Raw genomic sequence first — 15575 nt, forward strand, 5'->3', positions numbered from 1 at the left:
TACAGGGAGAAATCTGAGGAACAGCCCATTCCCCAGTGATTAAACTTATCACCAGCCCGGCCGGTGTGGCTCAGTGGTTGAGCAGTGACCCTGCACCAAGAGGTTGTCGGTTTGATTCCCGGTCAGGGCACACGCCCAGGTTGTGGGCCTGATCCCCAGTGGGGGGCGTGCAGGAGGCGGCCAATCGATGTTCTCTCTCATCGATGTTTCTATCTCTCCCTCTCCCTTCCTCTCTCTCTAAAATCAATAAAGAATAAAACAAAGAACAAATTACAAAACAAAAACTTACCACCAGCGAGGGACAAAGTGTCACCGTGTGTCCCCAGCGAGGGCACAGCGTCCCCTACACAGCTTTCCTGTCACGCATGTTTAATGTGAATCAAGTCATAAAAAAACCGTCAAACCAATTCCGTGGCAGGGCGGCCCGGGAAACAGCGCAGACTGTTTAAAAAGGTCAATTTCACGAAAAGAGAGAAAAGTGCTGGGAGTCGTCCTAGGCGGAAGGAACGCAGGAGAGTCCCCACAGGCCCGCAGGCCAGGGTCCGGGATGGAGTGTCGACGGAGAAAGACAGAGTTACACGGGCCATCCGGGGACCACTGTGGACAAGGGCTAGTAACTAGATAGTAGCTGACAGTGTCGTATCGACATTCGATTTTCCCAGTGTGAGTCTCCTTCTGTGGCTGCGTAGAAGGTCCTCGTCCCCTGCAGACGTGTGACAGTGTGAACGTCATCTGCAGTAGGGGCGCAGTGTGTGGGGTTTTAAGCTTTAACTGTGTTTTCAGGTCGTCCTATTGTTTTTTTAAAAAATATTAGGAAAATAATGATTCGAAGAGGGTGACGCACATGTCCCCACCACCTTCCTCCGGATGGCGTTGGCGGGGCCCCTCTGGGAGGACTCCTCCCAGACGGACTGAGCTGAGAAAGGACCCTGAGGTGCCGTCCCTTCGGCATTTGTTTAAGCACAAAACACGAACAGTTCTTCGTGTCCTCGACTCAGCTTCCACCGAGCGGGAGCCTGGGGACCCGGCCAGCAGTGGAAAACCTGCCTCTGCTGCATCAGGGGAGAGAGCTGGCCCCGCCCGTCCGCAGCACAGGACGAACTCAAATCCACTTGGACCCAGCGGACACTGCCGGCCATGAATGGCCAGGTCTGGGCTTGCACAAAACCACCAATGGGACGGACTTCCAGCTTTGGGGCCCCCGGAGCCAAGGGAGGACACGCAGGCCGCGTGCACACGGCACCCTCCCTGTACTTACCGATGTAGTCGGACAGGCCGACTTTCAGAACCTGCATGAGGAGGCCCTCCTGCACCAGCTCCTGGTACAGAGACTCGATGGTTCTGGGGAGGGAGCAGACCGTCAGTTTCAGAAGAGGCCCGGTGAAGTCAGGACATTTCTACTAAGCATCGCAGCTGCAGAGATGCAGCCACAGCTATTCCAAAGCCCATTCGCATATATGCAAATAAATGGATTTTTTTTTTTTGAGGTGTTGCTACAATTTGAGAATAAATTAGGCTTTTAAAAAACAATACTTTTGGTCCTGGCCAGTGTGGCTCAGTGGCTGGAGGGCTGGCCCAAGGACCGAAGGGTCGTAGGTTCAATTCCCAGTCAAAGGCACGTACCTGGGTTGTAGGTTCAATCCCCAACCCTGGTCAGGGTTGTGCGGGAGGCAACCAATAGATGTGTCTCTCTCACATGGATGTTTCTCTCTCCCCCCCCCTTCCCTCCCTCCCTCCCTTCCACTCTACCTAAAAATCATTGGAAAAAATATCCTCGGGTGAGGATTAAAAATAAAATAAAACAACAAGAAAAGACACACTACGTCCCCACATCCACGCGTGTATCAGACGTTATTCATTAACAATGATACGTGAGCCCAGCTATGACCCTTGCAGTCTGATGGCACAGACATGAATGAGAAATTCTCGATAATTACATATTCAGTTAGCATCTGCAAGCCGTAGTCGATCATTACTCCTTCACAAAACTGATGTTTCCCTTTTAGCCAATAGCACAATCGTTTAAAAGAAACATCTGCAAAGAACGAAGACCTACAGGGGAAATATTCTAGTATGGAAGAGAAAACCTCTCAAGCTTGAGTGTGATGATCTTTTAGGAGGACAGCATACTTTTCCACAGTGTTCACAGACGTCAAGACCACTTCGCTGAGAAGTCCTTGGGCCTAGAGCCAGGGCACGGGTAATTTACACTAATTGAGGAAAAAATGGGGATACCATCTCACGTGACGAACGAAACCCCCAATGAAATTAACAGGGACCTGGCTTGCAGGAATGCAGACAGGTCAAGTTCAAATACTGTTTGGCATAATCCTTTGAGATGTTTTGTCTTTTCCGTCTTCTCTGGGGGCCCTGCTCTGGTTCTGACTCAGCCTTCCTTTAGAGTGAGGAATGGTGGACATGCTATATTTAAACAGTTCCTTGGCTGTTCTCGGATCCCGGTTAGCATGATTAAGAGAGACTCTAGAATATCAGATTCAGGCCAAACACCATTGGGATAAATGTTAACTCATGACCCTAGCCTTTGATTGACTGGATTTTATTCTACCAAATATATTTAAAATAGTGTGCCCTCAGTTGAGAATCAAGGTTTTAATTGTGGTGGTATTTCAGGTAACAGTGTCTGACCCATGTTGAGAAAATATCAACTATAGCAGTTTAGCTTGAATGACTTATTTAATATAAACATAGAACATGCACAAACTATTAACATAAAATTGAAGAGTCCCTAAAATAATCAGAACAATACACTAAGCAGCCCCGAACGCAAGCCTGCAGTCGGATCTGCCCAGAGGAAAGAATTTTTGTTACGGAAAACATTTTCAAGTTTAAAACCACCGTAAGCTATTGGAAAAATACCGGTTTAAGGTTTCCATTAGTTCGACGAAAGCGTCTCTGTGTTTCCTCAGAGCTGGACGAGGGTGTCCTATTTTAAACAATTCTTAAGAACCCCATGAATTTCACCGCGTGAAAAGGCCACACGAGCTCGGTGGGCCCAGGGGTGCCTCCGGGGCCCATCTTCCTGGCGCGGCTCCCAGCAGGTGCTGCTCCTTGTACAGGACGCACTGGGGCCGGCACCGTCCCCGACACACCCGTAGGGGCCACAGGGGCCCCTGCCAGCCAGCCCGACGCAGGCCCGGGACTCTGCCGTGTCCCCCCTCCTCGGGGTGACCCCCCATGTGCATCACACCAGAACAAGGGCACTGCTCACCTGTCCCCCGTCAGGTCCTTAAACTTCCCCTTCTTCCCTTTTTTGCCTTTCTTCTCCTTCTGTTTCTAGAAGAGAGTGAAATACCCAGTAGTTTAGGAAAAACAAGGGAACCAGTGAGGTCTGGAAGTGGGCTGGGGAGCTGGTTCCCGCGGCCGAGGGGTGGAGTCAGCGGTGGGGACTCCAGGAGCATCTAGAGAGCGCCGCTCTGTGAACCAGGGTTGCGCCCCGAACACCCCACGTCCCTGTGGACGGAAAGCGAGGTCGGCACCGTGAGACCCGCACGGCCTCACCCCATCAGGCCCGGGCACTGGGATGCTTCTCTGGGCTCGGGCACAGGGCACAGCAAGGGGTGACTGTCCGCGGGCACGGCCAGCGAGCCACGCTTGTCTCTGGTACCCGGTCACCTCTGTCAGCAGCTGCAGGCCGGGCCAATGTCCACGTCTGGGTCCCCAGGGCTCTGCCCTCAGAGACCGTGCCAGCTGGGGGCAGGGCCGAGAAGGTGATCTGAAACAGGGCTGGCCGCTTCCCCTTCTCACGAAACACCCGCTGCCCACAGGACCCCGTGAGGGCCCGCGGCACAGGCAGACCTTCCCAGCCCGGCCTCTGTCCCCTGCCCGGTTCTCTTCCATCTCGGGCCTCCTCAGGGGCCCAGGACCTGACCACACAGGCTGCCTGCCGCTCCCTCGCCCGGCTCCGTGTCGGCCCCTCGTCTTTTTCCCTGGGGAACCGGTATGAGCAGGAGCGCGCCCACCCAGACCCACGGGCTCGTCCCGGACCGCACTGGCCTCACACCGCACACCCGCCCGGCCACACGCAGCCACGCCTCCCGCCCCCGCCCACACGCAGCCACGCCTCCCGCCCCGCCCACACGCAGCCACGCCTCCCGTCCCGCCCACACACAGCCCCGCCTCCCGCCCCGCCCACACGCAGCCACGCCTCCCGCCCCCGCCCACACGCAGCCACGCCTCCCGCCCCGCCCACACGCAGCCACGCCTCCCGTCCCGCCCACACACAGCCCCGCCTCCCGCCCCGCCCACACGCAGCCACGCCTCCCGCCCGGCTGGAGACGGCGGCCCCTCCGGCGCGGCCCGCGCTGAGCCCTGTCGCGCTGGCTTCCTTCCGCGGGCGCGACGGCGGCGAGGTTCACGTGCGGCTGCTCCGTTCATGTCGTTCAGTTTTAAAAAAACGAGACGAAGTTTTCAGATACTGGCCGATGCCCAAGCAGTTGAGAAGCAGACAGACGGGGACAGCCTGTGCGCCTTCGCCAGGGCTCACCCGATGCCGCCGTCCACAGAACGGCCCGCGAGTCACCCCGGACACGGACATCAACCTGATGCGGTCAAGGCCGCAGCGTTCCTGTCCTCACGGGGGCCCCTTCCTCGGGCGCTTTCGAGGTCACCGTCACCTCCCTGCCTTGGCCACCCCACCGTTAGCCCCTGCACACCAGGAGCCCTGCGCTGCGGCGCGGCTGCCACTTCGGGCCCCCGCGCCTCGCTCCCGTCTCGGGGACAGGCGTGCCCCGCTCTGGGAGGGAGAGCTCAGCGGCGGGTGATTTTGCAGATGCTCTCATCAAGCCGAGGACGTTCTGCTCCAGTTTTTCTGAACAGATTCATCACGAGTGGGTGTTAAATTACATCAAATGATTTTTCCTGCGTCAACGAGGTGATCTGATTTTTTCTTCCTGAACCTGTCGACAGAGTTGATGACATGGTTCATTTTCAACCACTGAACTCCACCTGCCTGCCTGGAGGGGCCCTGTCTGCACAGCGCCTGCAGTTCCTCACGCGTCGCTGGTTCCGTGCGCTGACCTTCCGTGGGGTGTTGGCGTCGATGCCCACGAAGGACAGTGGCCCTTGGCTGTCTACCTTTCTTCCTTTTTGCTCCTGACTTTGGCTTTTTCACTGACTTCATGAGAGGAGCTGGGGAGTCGCTTCTTTTCCTTCTTTTCTATTTCTGGACGCGATTAGGTAGAACTGGTGTTAATTCTCCTTCAAACATTTGGTAGAATTCTCCAGTGAAACCGCCTCGGCCTGGAAATCCTATTTGGGGAGTTGTTTTAATTATGAATTCAACTCCCTTCACCGCTGCAGGGCTGGTCAAATGATCCGGCTCCTACCGGGCGCGTCGTGCAAGCGTGTGTTTCTGAGGGAGCAGGCCCGTCGTGTCGGCTGCCGGTGACAGAGCTGTCCGCGGGCCCTGAGCATCCCTTCGACGGCTGCGGTGGGCAGCGACGTCCGTGCCCTCCCCGGTACTGCCCATGTCTCCCCTCCTCTGCCTTTGCCCGTGTCTCTGGAGCCCGGTCAGTTTTATTGACGATTTCCGAAGGGCCAGCTCCATTTTTCTCTGCTGCCTTTTGTTTTCAGTTTCACTCACTTCTGCTTTCTTTGGATTGTTTTCTTCTTTCTGCTCACGTGGGGTTTTTATTGCTTTTCCCCCTAGGTCCTCCGTGGGGCTCAGAGGATTGATTAGAGGCGTTTCCTCGTTTGCCGTCGCCGTGGGGGAAGGCCCGGCCGACTCCGCACGTGGTCTCCCTGGGGCGGGTGGGCGGACCTCCGTGCGGGTCGCGGGAACGGCGACGCTCTTGCCGGTTATTTTTTATTTTTTTGTTAATTTATTTATTTTTTATTAATTAATTTTTGTTAGAGGTTTCTCCTTTTCCCCCCACTGATTCCCCCCTCCCCCTCCCTCCCTGCCCTGTCCCCAGTTTGTTGTTGTCCATGTCCACTGTTCATGCACACATGCATATAAGTTCTGTGGTTTCTCTCTCCCCCACCACCCCCTCTTCTGGGGATTGTCAGTCTGTACCCCACTTCCACATCTCTGGGACTACCCCATTCCCCAGACTGTTAGGTTCATTATATTCCACAAAGAAGTGAGATCATATGATACTTGTCTTTCTCTGTTTGGCTTGTTTCACTTAGGATAATACTTTCCAGGTCCCTCCATGTCGTCTCAAAGGACAAGAGATCTTTCTTTCTTACCGCTGCATAGTACTCCATTGTGTATATGTACCACTGCTTTTTTATCCATTCGTCTACTGATGGACACTTGGGCTGTTTCCAGATCTTAGCTATTGTAAATAGTGCTAGTATGAACATGGGGGTATATATATTCTTTCTGATTGGTGTTTCAGGCTTCTTAGGGTATATTCCTAGAAGTGGGATCACTGGGTCAAATGGAAGTTCACTTTTTAAGTTTTTGAGGTAACACCATATTGTTTTCCATAGTGGCTGCACCAGTCTGCATTCCCACCAGCAGTGTACTAGAGTCCCCTTTTCTCCACACCCTCACCAACACTTGTTGTTTGATGATTTGTTGATGGCGGCCATTCTGACAGGTGTGAGGTGATACCTCATTGTTGTTTCAATTTGCATCTCTCTGATGATTAGTGATGATGAGCATTTCTTCATATGTCTCAGCCATTTGTATGTCCTGTTTGGAGAGGTGTCTATTTAGTTCCTCTGCCCATTTTTTAATTGGGTTCTATGTCTTCCTTTTGTTGAATTGTATGAGCACTCTATATATATTGGAGATTAACCCCTTATGTGATATATCATTGGCAATTATGTTCTCCCATACAATGGGTAGCCTTTCCATTTTGATGATTGTATCTTTCGCTGTGCAGAAGCTTTTGAGTTTGATGTAGTCCCATGTGTTCATTTTCTCCTTTGTTTCTATTGCCTTAGGTGATGTATCAGTGAAAATTCTGCTGCGTATGATGTCTGAAATTTTGTTGCCTACATGTTCTAGGATTTTTATGGACTCGTGAGTCACATTTAAGTCTTTTATCCCTTTTGAGTTTATTCTTGTGTATGGTGTAAGTTGATGGTCTAGTTTTATTGTTTTGCATGTAGCTGTCCAATTTTCCCAACACCATTTATTAAAGAGGCTGTCCTTACTCCACTGTATGCTCTTGCCACCTTTATCAAATATTAATTGAGCATATTGCCTTGGGTCCATTTCTGGCTTCTCTGTTCTGTTCCACTGGTCTATATTCCTGTTCTTGTGCCAGTACCAGGCTGTTTTGATTACGGTAGCTTGTTAGTATAACCTGAAATCTGGTATTGTGATCCCACCTACTTTGTTCTTCCTTTTCAAGATTGCTGTGGCTATTCGAGGTCTTTTTTGGTTCCATATGAACTTTTGAAGTATTTGTTCTAGTTCTATGAAATATGTCGTTGGTATTTTGATGGGGATTGCATTTGAATCTATAGATTGCTTTGGGTAATATGGACATTTTAGTGATGTTAATTCTCCCAATCCATGAACAGGGTATGTGCTTCCACTTCTTTATATCTTCCTCTATTTCTTTTCTCAATGACCTGTAGTTTTCTGCGAATAGGTCCTTTATTTCTTTGGTTAAGTTTATTCCTAGGTATCTTAATTTTTTTGCCGCAATGGTACATGGGATTGTTTTCTTAGTTTCTCTTTCTGTGAGCTCATCATTGGTGGATAAGCATGCCATCGATTTTCTTGCCGGTTCTTGACGTGCTTTGCTCTTTCCGTGCTCTGGCTGGGCTTTCTCATCGACCTGTCTTGGAGCCCAGCCTGTCCTCCGCTAGGTCCAAACTGTGAAAGCAGTCAGAAGAGCTTCATTTCCGGTGCAATGGAATTTTTCATGATAATGCTCATTTGTTTCTTTTGATTAGATTGTAGATTTCTGTTTAAATAACGAGGAGGAACGAGAGAGAGAGAGAGAGAGAGAGAGAGAGAGAGCGAGCGCCGGGCGGGGGCAGGGCCAGCCTTGTCTTCCCGGGGATGTCAGCTGACTAACGTAACTGGACTCATTTATCACGAGGACTGCAGCTGCCCAGAGAGACAGGCCCCGTGGACGTCCCCCTTGTAGGAAGTCAACATGGGAGTCCAACAGCTTCGTGCGAGGCTGCCGGGTGGGAACAGCCAGCGAAGGGGGCAGGGGACCCTGAGCTGCCCCTCATGCTACACTGACGAGGTGGCTAGAGCTTCAGACCAACCGGCCGCAGATCTGAGGGTCCCGCGAAGCCCAGCTCGGGTTCCGTGAACTGTTGGAATGGCTCAGAAAACTCAGGGAAACAGTTTCCAGTGTATTAAAGGATATTGTAGTCCTGGCCAGTGTGGCTCGGTTGGTTGGGCATCGTCCCATGCACCAAGAGGTGGCCAGTTCGATTCCCGGTCAGGGCACAGGCCTGGGTTGTGGGCTCGATCCCTGGTTGGGGGCGTGCAGGAGGCAATGATGGATGTTTCTCTCTCTCCCTCTCCCTTCCTCTCTCTCTAAAAATCAATTTAAAAAGTATTGAAAAACAAATAAAATATATTTGTAAATAATAGACAAATAGCCAGATGAAGAGACGCATGGCGAGGTCTGGGGGAGCCCCGAGGGCAGGAGCTTCTGTCTCGGTGAAGTCGGGGTGCGTCGCCCTCCTGGTGTGTGGTGCGTTCACCACCCTGAAAACTCTCCGAAGCCCATACTGGGGGACTTTATGGAGCCCCCACAGGCATGGCCAGTTATCACCCTCCTTCCGGCCAGTCACCCTTCTGCAGAGCACGGAGGTGGGGCTGGAACCCCGGCTCCTGCTCACGGCCTGCTCGCCTGGTGACCCTCCCACCCGACCTCCAGGAGCCCACCCAATCGCCTCATTGAACCACAGGTGTTCCAATGCTCTTATCACCTGGAAACGTACCAGGGTCTCAGGAGTTCTGTCAAAAACGGGCGCAGAGGCCAAGACGCCTCTGTATTCCCTATCATCCTACAGGCCCGGGAAGGGAACTTTGAACACTGGGATCCCACGGGCTACTCTAAACCACTGTGAGATAGATCAGGGATGATTTAAAATTCATTTCATCTGATCTCAACTCCCCCCCAGCCCCAGGGCAAAGAACTTGCTCATTGCCACTAGCTCCCCACCTCCACAATCTGCCGACGGGGGAGATGAGGGGCATCTGGGGCACGGGCCCTGGTTCACCTCACAGTTCTCATCACATCTGGGGCCTGGGCAATAGGGATCCGCAGTGGTGAGGGGTCAGCTTACCCTGTCCATGAGCCCACCACCCCAAGGATGACGCGGTGGAAGGAGGTACCCTCAGGAAAGGAAGGCCTGTTCCCTGTGGGGCCGCCGGGCACGGGAAGGCCGGACGCCGCCCTCCTGGCCACCCCACCAGAGCCCGGGCGGGGCTCCTTCTCATGGTCGGACTCTGCCCTCAGCCTCATCCCGCCACCCCCCCCCCCCCCAGCTCACTCACTACTCACATTTTTACCTCCTTTCTTCTTCGGTGTTTTGGGCGGGAGTTCCTTTTCTCTGTTCACAGCGAGCTTCAAGTTTTTCAGTTCCTGTCTCATCAGCTCATCAACCTGGGTGGATACAAAACACACCTCCTGTGAGCGACTCGCGTCCTTGGGCGTCTCTGGTCTGGGGTCACCAGGAGGACACGGGCAGGGCGGGCGTGGTGCGCACCCGAGCCCGGCTCTACCTGTTCCCGGATCTCCAGCTCCAGCTCCTTCCGCTTCTCCTCCTTGATCATCTCCGGATCGTAGTCCTGGGGGAAGTTCTTCGACTCGTCCTTGTTCTTCCACAGGTCTGTGCCCCGCATGGAAGAAGAGAAACACGGACGTTACAAACTTTCACGCGAAGATTAGTGGAGGGCTGCTGCGGTGGAGAAGCCACGTCTGACTTCCAGCCTGGTGTGTGGACTCAGGGTCATGAGGGACACCCGTCCGAGCTTGGTGGTATCGTCGGCCTTCCCCCCGCTTCCCGGACAGAAGGCCCTGCTCGTGCGACATCTGAATGACGGAGGAAACGGCTCATATGAAAATACCAAATATTTTTCTATACGATCACAACCAGGCGAAAAATGTGTCCCGGTCGGGTGGCTCCGTTGGTCGGAGCGTCCCACACACCGGAAAGGTTGCAGGTTCAGTGTCCGGTCAGGGCACCTACGGGAGGCAACCAAGCGATGTTTCTCTCTCCATGTTTCTTTCTCTCTCCCTTCCTCTCTCTAAAATGAATAAACATACCCTCGGGCGAGGATTAAATATAAACACACACAGAATAACAAAAAAGCACATGTTAATTGTGGGGTTCTACAATTACATAACTGTGGGGTGACTACTTTTGTAAAATGGTTTATGTTACTTGCATTATTCAAATGACTCACTAAATAGAGAAGCTTCTGATGCTACTTCAAGTCACTAGTACTTGACCCTGGGCCCCATCAGAAGACTACACGGAACCCACAAGCACCCATTACTGGCCCCTCATTCGACAGCTGCATTACTGACTCCTTTTTGGGTGTTTGTGAAGTCATATGGGTTTGACACCCCTTTTCTGCCCTGCCCTGGCACTTAGGTGGGTGGTTGGAGAAAGGGGACCCTGGAGAAAATAGGGAGAATTTCTTCTCACTGGAGCAGATGGAAATCAAGCCCGTTTCTCAGGGGGTGTGCCTAGGTGCAGGCCCTGGGATCCTGGTGGTGGACAGGGGGATCTCCTGGGATCCCGGCGGTGGGACTGGGGGGATCTCCTGGGATCTTGGCAGTGGGACTGGGGGGGGATCTCCTGGGATCCTGGCGGTGGACTGGAGGGATCTCCTGGGATCTTGGCAGTGGGACTGGGGGGGATCTCCTGGGATCCTGGCGGTGGACTGGGGGGATCTCCTGGGATCTTGGCAGTGGGACTGGGGGGATCTCCTGGGATCCTGGCAGTGGACTGGGGGATCTCCCGGGATCCTGGCAGTGGGACTGGGGGGATGTCCCGGGATCCTGGCAGTGGACTGGGGGGATCTCCCGGGATCTTGGCAGTGAACTGGGGGGATCTCCCGGGATCTTGGCAGTGGGACTGGGGGGATCTCCCGGGATCCTGGCAGTGGGACTGGGGGGATCTCCCGGGATCCTGGCAGTGGACTGGGGGGATCTCCCGGGATCCTGGCAGTGGACTGGGGGGATCTCCCGGGATCCCGGCGGTTGGACTGGGGGGATCTCCCGGGATCCTGGCAGTGGACTGGGGGGATCTCCCGGGATCCTGGCAGTGGACTGGGGGGATCTCCCGGGATCCTGACAGTGGACTGGGGGGATCTCCCGGGATCCTGGCAGTGGGACTGGGGGGATCTCCCAGGATCCTGGCAGTGGGACTGGGGGGATCTCCCGGGATCCCGGCAGTTGGACGGGGGGATCTCCTGGGATCCTGGCAGTAGACTGGGGGGATCTCCCGTGGGAGATACTATTGCCAGTTTGGGAAATGAGATCTCCTGGCACCTGTATTCAGAATATGATGGAAATTTATGGGACCCAAGCCTGCGTGGCTGCTCCCCTGGGAGCAGGGATTCCCACCAACCTGGGGAGTAACTGAGGGCTTGGGGCTTCCCCACCTCTGACCACGTTGTGACCTGGGAGGACAGGCCATGTGGCCTGGGTGGCAGGTGGTGCTGTGAACGGGTGGGACAGCGGGTTCTCAACCACGCTCACCCCGTGAGCACAGCACGGGGTCCCGAGACAGGCCAGGCCTGCAGCCCCCTGATGAGCTGACCGAGAAGGAAGGGGTGGAGCTTAAACGAGACGCAGGGGACAGTCAGCCACAGACAGACAGGACCCTGCGCCTGGGGCTCCAGGCAGTGAGAGGTGTCGACGGGGAAGACCGGGGAAGACCGAGTAGACAAGGTGCCTGGCGAGCCCGTGGGCGAACACGTGGGAGGGAGGGTGGGGGCCTCCCGTAAGTCAGAGGACCCGGGTGGGCAGAGGGGTGAGAAATGAAGGCCCAGGGACAGGGCCTGGTGTGATCCAGGCCGAGCCACAGATCCTGGGGACACGGGGCAAAATGACGAGCAGCTTCTGATGCACACCTGGCGAACGGGCAGCAAAGCTGTCCCCAGGGCTGTGGCCATCGGCCCCTGCCTGGGCAGCGCAGCCTGGCACCAGGGCCCAGGGCTTGGGGTCAGGTGAACCCCATCCCCGTCCACAATCTCCCTCCCTCCCGAGAGGATGCAGCAGGAGAGCTGCTACCCTGGAAGGGTTGTGCCCAAAGTGTGGGCGCAGGCCAGAGCGCAACATGGGCGCCTGAGGGCCAGCGAACGTGTCCTCTTGGGTGGTCAGAGTCAGGGCCCCGCAGGATTGGGGGCACAGGGAGTGGGGTCCACGAGCCGCGGTGAAGGCCCTGGCACGCTCCCAGGGGCTGCACGAGGTCAGGTGGGCCCATCGCCCCACCGGGACTGTGGGCTCAGCAGGAGAGCTGGTGGGGCAGAGCCTGTCTGGATCCAGGTCTGCAAGGGTTCACAGGCACCCAGCCTGCTGCCAGCAGACCAGGGGGGGTGGCCTGGGCAGGGCTCTGCCGGTCTGGTTGACCTCGGTCTCTGCCAGGAAGACACTGAGGAGAAGCTCAAGGGGAGTTGTCACCCAGACAGGGCAGGTGATCTGCCTGGAGATCAAGTGTGAAGAATCTTGGCCCCAAAAGGCTCACGTGGGCCAACGGTGGCGGGGTGGGCACACCGGAAGTGGCAGAAAGATGGGGATGAACTTTTATTATTAAAAAAATATTTTTTTCTTTATTGATTTTAGTGAAAGAGGAAGGGAGAAGGAGAGAGAGAGATAGAAACATGGATGAGAGAGAACATTGACTGGCCGCCTCCTGCACGCCCCCCACTGGGAATCAGGCCCACAACCTGGGCATGTGCCCTGACTGGGAATCGAACCGGCGACCTCTTGGTGCAGGGTTGATGCTCAACCACTGAGCCCCACCGGCCGGGCTGAACTCTTATTGTTTTAAATAACCGTTCCCATGAGTGAGGCCAGAGAGGCCTCTCCTGCTCCCCCAAGTCAGGCATGAAGAAGACACCTTGCACAAATTGTGTCATCCCACTGGTGTGAAAACGCCTGAAGTCATAAGTAAGTGAGCTTAATCTCTGCCCTGAGCCCCGGAAGGCGGACGTGGTTCGCGTGGGGTGTGAGCACACCCAAGGCTCAGCTGCTTTGCTGAGATGTACACGCGCGGAAACGGGAAGACGCGGAGCCGCGGGAACAATGCTGCGGTTCTGCTTCGAGTTGTAAGCTTTCCCCTGGAAATACCGTCAAAGGTTTAAGTGTGTCCCGTTTGTTAATAGTAAATATACTACTAGCTAATAATAATAGCTAATGAAAATGTACCATCTACTTGTAACAACTCTTTCCTACCTTGTATGATGACTCCATCTTCTCCAACAGCTAAACTCACCTGTTTCAGTATTTTAAAGCGAAACTGCTTTGTTACTTATTTACTTTGCTTTCTCCCTGGACAGACTGGCCCAAATCGGGAAGCAATGCATTTAATAATGAGAGAACACACCAACAACAAGTGCTGGTAAGGATGTGGAAAAGGGGGCCCTCTGTGCTGCTGGGGGGCACGCAGACTGGTGCAGCCGCTGTGGAAAACAGTGTAGGGGCTCCTCAAAAAATTAAAAATGGCCCTGGCCGGTTTGGCTCAGCGGTTAGAGTGTCGGCCTGCGGTCTGGAGAGACCCGGGTTCGGTTCCCGCTAAGGGCACATACCTCGGTTGCAGTTTGTCCCCGGCCCTGGTTGGGTCATGTGGGTGGCAACCACTCGATGTGTCGCTTTCACGTCGATGTTTCTCTCTCTCTCTCTCTTCCTCCCACTCTATCTGAACAAAATATCGCAAAAAAAAAAAAAAAAAAAAAAAAAATGTCCTCGGGTGAGGATTAAAAAAAAAAAAAATTAAAAATGAAAACGCCTTATGACCCAGTGATCCCACTTCTGGGCACGTCCCCAAGAAATCCAAATCACTGATTCAGAAGAGTACACACACCCCTACGTTCACTGCACCGCTCTGACAACAGCCACGCTATGGAGGCAACCCCAGCGCCCATCAAAGATAGTGGATGAAAAAGTGGGGGTACATGTCTACAGTGGAATATTACATGGTTTAAAAAAGAACCAAATCATATCATTTGTGACAAGGCAGCATGGATGGACCTAGAGGGTATTATGCTAAGTGAAATAAGTCAGTTCAAGAAAAGACAAAAACGGGCCCTGGCCGGTTTGGCTCAGGGGTTAGAGCATCGGCCTGCGGTCCAGAGAGACCCGGGTTCGGTTCCTGCTTAAGGGCATGTACGTCGGTTGTAGTTTGTTCCCGGTCCTGGTTGGTTGTGCAGGTGGCAGCCACTCAATGTGTCCCTTTCATGTCGATGTCTTTTTTTTTTTCTCTCTCTCTCTCTTCCACTCTATCTGAATAAAAAATAGAATAATGTCCTCGGGTGATGATTAAAAACACAAAAACAAATCCGGAATGATTCCACTTAGAGGTGGAATCCACAGAACTAAATAAATGAGCAAACGAAACAGAAAGAGACTCAGACGCAGAGAGAGGACTGCAGATGGTCAGGGGGGAGGGGCTGGGAGCAGGAGACAGGTGGAGGGACTGAGAGGTACACACGGCAGTCACAGGACCGTCACCGGGAGGTCAAGCACAGCACAGGGAATACGGCCAGTAACGTCGTGGCGACTGTGCAAGCAAGGCCCACAGACTCCCGCAGAAAGGAGGCCGTGCCGTGACTACTGATGTGACAGCGCCGCCCTCGCGGCCAAGTCCCCGGCCTGTCACCGCGTCACACCAGCGGAGCCCTGCCGACCTCACCTCCGCATCATTCACACGCCGGCCACCGGGACTTTCTCATGACACCTCTGCCCAGGGCACTTCTCAATCCCTTCAGGAATGTCATGGACATTTGTAAACCCAGGGAGCTATTCAGGGCCCTCAAAGGGCGACCCCTGCCCGCTCTCCCCCCGCACAGAAGGAGCCTTTATCCGCAGCCTGAAAAGCCCGGCACTTTCACACTTCAGGGGGCCGCGAGGGGGGGGCCGCGATCCCGCTGATTAAGATGCTAATGTTTGGTTTGAAAAGGCAAACCTTTGATTTTTGCGAAAAGCGGTCTAAGACAAGACATTTCATTTCTTTACGTTCCCAAAGACCTGGCAGATGGCACATGGGATGCCACACATCCGACGCGGGAAATGACACTGTCTTGCTCCGGAAGGGCCACTGGGTGGGCTTTTTTTTTTTTTTTTTTTTAAAGCCTTAATGGAAACAGATTAATTAAACAAAAGGTGTGAATTCTCTCAAGCACTTTCCTGGGAGGTCAGTAGGTTAAAAGACTTGGCTTCCGAGGAAACGGGAGATTTCCCCCATAACTTTTGCTTTTGTCAAAATGATGCCTGCGCCCGCCCCGGGTCAGAGCCTTCAGGTGATACCATCGGAAGGTTGTCATAGAAAACTGTCTCTGCTTTCCCATGACATTGCCTGATACATCCGTCCCCCGTTCGTGCGTTCATCAGGAACTGCACTGAATTAATTCAGCTGTATCCATAAATCTGATTTATTCATACATTATCTAA

At 53.9% G+C, this 15575-nt stretch overlaps 1 protein-coding gene across 1 annotated transcript in view; it reads right to left on the reverse strand.

Annotated features, from left to right (window-relative positions):
* IQCA1 (IQ motif containing with AAA domain 1) overlaps positions 1 to 15575 on the reverse strand; it is a 137250-nt gene that overhangs the window by 38401 nt on the left and 83274 nt on the right. Inside the window, exons 10-13 of the mRNA XM_036254819.1 lie at positions 9677 to 9783; positions 9456 to 9557; positions 3230 to 3294; positions 1259 to 1341 (exon numbers count right to left, since the gene is read on the reverse strand). Of these exons, the coding sequence (XP_036110712.1) occupies positions 1259 to 1341; positions 3230 to 3294; positions 9456 to 9557; positions 9677 to 9783 (357 nt within the window). The remainder of the gene's footprint in view (positions 1 to 1258; positions 1342 to 3229; positions 3295 to 9455; positions 9558 to 9676; positions 9784 to 15575) is intronic.

Source organism: Molossus molossus, unplaced genomic scaffold (assembly GCF_014108415.1).
Source record: "Molossus molossus isolate mMolMol1 unplaced genomic scaffold, mMolMol1.p scaffold_m16_p_11, whole genome shotgun sequence".
Lineage (NCBI taxonomy): Eukaryota > Metazoa > Chordata > Mammalia > Chiroptera > Molossidae > Molossus > Molossus molossus.